Source organism: Opisthorchis viverrini (genome assembly GCF_000715545.1).
Source record: "Opisthorchis viverrini unplaced genomic scaffold opera_v5_169, whole genome shotgun sequence".
NCBI classification, from domain to species: Eukaryota; Metazoa; Platyhelminthes; class Trematoda; order Opisthorchiida; family Opisthorchiidae; genus Opisthorchis; species Opisthorchis viverrini.
The window spans coordinates 918245-924338 of NW_008751824.1; the positions used below are offsets into that span (position 1 = coordinate 918245).

The window sequence follows — 6094 nt, forward strand, 5'->3', positions numbered from 1 at the left end:
ACGAGCAACGCATCCACTCTCAAGCGCATGAATGATCAGTTTTCTCCACAAATCTTTTAATCAATAACTACCATTTATAAGATACGTTTGTGGTCTGTTGAAACTCCCCGTTTGCTTGTTAACAATATAAATAATAATAAAACCCTTTCGGTGCCTAGCTGCCATGCCATCCGAAGGAAGCACGAAGGGTGGGATACTGCCAGGTTGCTCAAGTCTAGACAGAGGAGGTCGACAGGCAGAGGTCGTATTCGAACCACTTCCTTCTAACCACTGAGTCGTCCCGATTAGTCAAATACCCCTTAATTTAATATCATTCGAGCACTAACTTCGGTGTGTAAGCGGTCAAACTTCTTAGTTTAAACTCTCACGTTCTGTAACCTAACCAATATACGATCGTGCTTCGCATTCCAGGCTTCATACCGCGGTGTCAAATTGGTTTAACTATAGCCTACTCACCAGTTGGCAGAAGAAAGCACAGAACTTGAGCTGGTTCCTTACTAGATTTGGGCGCCTCTTCAAAGGAGAAACGGTTTCTCGATCCAGACGTTGTTTTTTGTAGCTGGAACTACTCTATTTGAATGATGTCTGGCGATCATCATCTGTTTTGAAAGTGACAAACTAATTGGCTAACCGGAAGCTACACTCTGACTGCTACTTCAACAGCGTTTTGCCAAAACATCCTACAGCCACCTAAGAATAAGTCTTTTTGACTTTTCAGGTACATTCAGTCAAAAAATGAGCAAACTCAATTTGGGCACCGCAGTCGAAGGAAAACGAACATCAGACGACCGGCTGTTCCACTACCTACCACCTTGGCAGCCAGACAGATTAGGAGACTTGTCCCCCAGTCATACAGAGGCCACCGATAGTGATGAATCCTCTGAATCCGACCAATATAGTGAATCAGATCAATCTCCTGTACTCGTGATCGGACGCCGGTGTGCTTCGTGCCTCCAGTCATTTACGATATTCCGTCGTCGGCATCACTGTCGGCGTTGTGGACACATTTTCTGCGGTAGCTGTTGTAACAAATGGCAAACCGTGGAGGGACTGGCTACTACGAAAGCCGTGAGAATTTGCTCAGAATGCCACGAATTTCTGAATACAAGTGTATAATATACAATGGTTTCCAGAACCGTATAATCATATCATGCCACACTGCACTCTGCCCACCCCAAGAGGCACATCTAGTTACACTTACGGTTTCCGAGTGAGCAGATGGTGTGATGTCCACCTATAACTAAAGCTGACTTTTACTTGGCCTCGCCTTAACTGAGTGACTTGGTCGTGCCTCACTCCAAGATTCAACCTGTGATTACTCTGTATCCTTTACGAACACCTCTTTCTAATTCGATTTTTTTTCATCAATTCACTCGAACGATTGTATCACCCACAGCTGTATCTTGTCAACTCATTATCCCTTACACAGTAGTGATGCTTTGGCATATTCTGTGTTTTTTGCACCAGTTTCGGTTGCAGCTCACTGGCATGGCCAGTTACTGCGTCTACCTATCGAGCCGAAATGGGATGGTCGTTTAGGAAAATCTGACAAGATGAAATTCCTCTCACACAATGATTGCTGAGTAGAAATATGGGATCAACACATCCAGGACAACGTTTGTATTGTCCAGATTAGAACTTCCTTTTACGAGCTTTATTCTTTTAGGTCGTTACTTTTGCAACCTAAAGTAATTCGACAACGTCTCGCATACAAGCATCAAGCAAAGATAACTCTACGCAATTCCATATGGTCGAAGGACTTTTTGGGATCCGGCTACACCTTTCCATCCACCTTGCAACTAAAATATAGCTTGATATGGCTTGATAAGTTTCCGAACGGTGTGTCGGTTCTAGTAAGCCGATTGTTCAGATCGTCGGCATAGTAGATCAAGAACCACATATGAACTTTGCTTTTAGTTGTCTTTACTGCCTTTGAAGCTGCGGTATGTAGACGTTCCCGAATGGTGTGTGCTCCAGTAAGCTGGGATGTTGCGGAAAGATGTGATGTCGGACAATGTTTTGAGGCATCTCAAATTGTAGCTGTTCCCGTTTTAGTTCGAATCCAGTGAAATACAATTTTATACCCCGTTCTCCAAACTAGATGGCTCTGTAGAACCCTTTCTCAACCGATCAACATGGTGGTGACTCGGCTGCATACAATCAACGGGTTGAACATCTCGGACTAGATAATTTGCTTTCACGCACACACGCTTTGTTTGCTTTTCGAGTGCACAACACGTTCGAATTACAGCGTGGTTTCGTATGTTTGTAGCGGATTACTCCACGACCTCTGATTATCATGGTCGATTTTCAAGCGCACCTGATACTGTTGGTTTTTTTTTTTTATTCCGACAGGTCTTATATATCACGAGCCTTATTTGGCTTTGGAACGAACACCGCCCGGAGTCTCAGACCACCATTTCTGCTTTGTACTTACAATATTCAGTTTAGTTTCAGTAACAACATCAATTAACTGAAAGATGGCATTGCGATAGAATCTCCTTTGAGTCCCATGCTAGCGGATCGATTCATGGGCGAATGGGAAGCTCAGTAGCTAATTGCACTCATCGAACAATTTATGCTATATGGTCCATACATAGATGCGATATCACAGCGGTTAAGGCGCGAACTTACCGACCGGAAGGTCCGTGGTTCGAACCCGATCATGGTAAGACGACTTTTCTTGTCTGTGCTTGTCGGTATCTCAGCCCTTATGGTTCATTCGGATAGCTTGACAGCTATGCATCGAGAGAGTGTTATAGCTTAACGGTTGGCTTCTTGTTGTTCTACATAGACCACATATTTGTACGTGCCGCTGATAATATCAGACCAACCGAATTGCTACACAGTTCCAATGTAGTTCATATCAACATCAGTTTTGTTTCTGAACGGAGAGCTAAATCTTCGCGATCTTGACATGCGTAAGAAGGTAAATGGTACTACGCAGCGCAGTGTTCACAAAAAACTGCGAAGCTAAGAACTAAACAACAATCGGTTACGATTAATCGGTACCTCAGCCCTCGTGCTTCCTTAGGGTTCAACAGCAACTGGGTACCGATAAGGTGTCGTCGATTTCGGGGTAAATCGAACCGAGCGTACGGTCATCATTAACTGTCACATTTAACAACACTGATGCTTATCTGCTTACATCAGCACACTTTTGTCTGTTCTAGTTTCTCACAGGAGGGCAAGGGCAAAGTTGGAGAGAAAAAGGACCCAATTTCAGTCTTTCGGAAACGCCTAAGGTGCCTGCACTTCACAATCTGGGTGAAAACTGACAGCGTGAACGCCTTGAACACCGATCATCTGCCATGTATCGCAGCGCTTTTGTTGGGGTCACAGTGATTCCATCCCAGCGCACAAACTTTCCTAAGTTTCCCCTCTCTCTAGATGCGCCACAAATCATCTGTATCTTACTACATACCACCGAATTTGGCGCGCAGTGATAGTGATAGCAGTGCCAGCGGACTAACACCAGGAAACCCGTCTATGCCAGAATGGATGTGTGTGCAGGCGTAACTGTAACCGGGTTCCTTATGACTTGATTGAACTTCATCGTTATCTGAATTTGTGTAGGTAAACACGGTGCTCGTTCTGACTCACCTCTTGTGGAAGTTACGTGTCGTGCAACGTCTGCAACCTCTGGACTGGCAAAACTCTAACTACTTACGAGTAGCCCGGAGTTCAACTGTTAGTGTGGACCTCTCGGATTGCGGAGGTGAAGACCAGTAAAGGGGCATGGAGCTTACCAGCTGATAGTTAATTTTTTAAGGGGATTTAAAATAGTAAAGCAATCAAAATCGAATAATCCGGGTAACCCGAGCTGTCGGGGGTCAATGGCCAACAGGACCCCGAATACTTCAGCGCGATGAGGAACAGTCCGTACGTCGATCTAGCCCAATGGCGACTTATGTAGGACGAGTTATAACGAAGAAAATACTACGCGGTATCATACAATAGTCATGAAACTTGTTATTGCCTTCATATGAGGGGTAATGTGACTAACTCAAGTCCATGCCCTAAAATAGGCATAATGCTCCTCGAAGGAAGGGATCTAATCTGTTTCAACTGACAGAGATGGATATTGTCACCGTTGAAATTTCAGGGTAACTCGTTGCTCGTTAGCTCAAGACAAAAACTGGAGGGAGTGGCCCGTCCATCTGTTTTTTTTGTTCCTCACACCGGTTAGGTGAACGGATGAACTCTAATCAGTGGAATGGCTGTATACACTCTGCCAGTGCTAATCAGAAAGAGATACAATAGTCATGAAACTTGTTATTGCCTTCATATGAGGGGTAATGTGACTAACTCAAGTCCATGCCCTAAAATAGGCATAATGCTCCTCGAAGGAAGGGATCTAATCTGTTTCAACTGACAGAGATGGATATTGTCACCGTTGAAATTTCAGGGTAACTCGTTGCTCGTTAGCTCAAGACAAAAACTGGAGGGAGTGGCCCGTCCATCTGTTTTTTTTGTTCCTCACACCGGTTAGGTGAACGGATGAACTCTAATCAGTGGAATGGCTGTATACACTCTGCCAGTGCTAATTCAGAAAGAGGGTTTGGAATTGTCCAAATTTTACAACTGCATTGTGAAGTGGAGTACCGAAAATCTTGTTTTGCGTGCATACAATGTTGTCCGCTTCAGAATTTCCGTGTCTAGCGTAAAGACATGTACTTGTTAATCTTAAATGGGTCCTACACGTTAGCATTCACTGGATACCACCACGCCAACTGATATCTGCTTGGCCGAACACGTTTACGGAAGCAAATTCGGCCAATTTTTACAGTTCTGAAAGGAAATGGTAAAGCTTTGGTAGGTTCGGACAAGCTATTTTGACTATAACGTCATCCCATCCGATGGAGTTATGGTTTTTTCACTGAATAAGAGCAGTGACGTGGACCTTGCACCTTAGAACTCTCCCACAATGTGTCACGTCGCATTGGCTGACCTTCTTATTAGTCCGTTTTCGGCTGTCCCCGTCAACATTCGCTGCAGGGTGTATCAGCCGTACTGATGTAGTGTACATTCAAACGAGCTTCAGTCCGAGGCTTACCATAGACTCTTCCCACCGGTTTTGGTTGAATTCTCAGTCTCTTGTATGCGTAGGCTGGTAACACTTGATCTAAGGATTGGATGTGCGTAAATGCCGTAGAACGACGCTGGGCTCATCTGCTGTCATTGAATAATAAAAGTGATCCTTGTCCTGGGATGGTCGCTAGGTCGGAGGAGCGGATTTCCTCACGGACTGAGCCTTTTCGATGGCCCGTGATGTTTCGTGTACTTCATTTGCTATAACTAGATAGATGTGATATCTTTTACGCCCACCTGTCGCTTGATTCTCCTTGGTCCGTTCTAAAAAACTTATAGGTGAATTTACAGAATTATTTAAATAGTTGGTAAGAGGGTCAGAATATCTCTGGTGTGGGCGATGCACTTATAAGTAGTGGGAAAACTCTAATGAAAATTTTAAGCCAGTTGAACTGTGACTGTGGTAACCCAGCCGAAATTAAGGGGAAAACATCCGTTTCGTTAGTAAAGTGGCTCTTTCCCGTTCCATTGTTTGGACCGTTGATCCGCTTGTTTCTGACATGATCTTGACTTTTAGGAAACCGCCTGCTAATTCCTAGGCTACTTAAGGTCGCGCTAACTGATTCGTTTCTGACATGTATGAAGCTCGCTACCTGATTGTTTACTTCCATCAGAAAATTTTACCTCACTTCGGTAAGCAGATTTCCAGGTAACTCATTAGTTTCCGTGAAGTCGCGTTCAGTGAGGGTGATCGGCAAATTGCTCCACTTTGTTCTTGGCCAGTGAAATTTTTTCGCAATCGATCTGCTGTCATTTCCGGCGTCCAAGTATGGGTGAATTTCCTCCTAGAGTGCCAAATACATTAATGCTTCATATTCCAACCTGTGGTTGACCCGTATAGAACGCCTAGCTCATGACTGAGGACCCATCACGGTTGGCTACACCGCATTCATCATCCTGACTCGGGTCTATCGATCGACCAAACCAGAGTTGCCCTAATCCAATTTCACATCTCGTCAGAACCAAGGGCGACATTTTGTAAGCTCTTATTCACCAGATTGCA

At 44.4% G+C, this 6094-nt stretch overlaps 1 protein-coding gene across 1 annotated transcript in view; it reads left to right on the forward strand.

Moving 5' to 3' along the window:
- T265_07364 (hypothetical protein) overlaps positions 1-1446 on the forward strand; it is a gene marked incomplete at both ends in the record, with an annotated part of 42586 nt that extends 41140 nt beyond the window's left edge. Inside the window, one exon of the mRNA XM_009172863.1 lies at positions 719-1446. Within this exon, the coding sequence (XP_009171127.1) occupies positions 719-1116 (398 nt within the window). The remainder of the gene's footprint in view (positions 1-718) is intronic.
- Positions 1447-6094: the final 4648 nt, after the last annotated feature.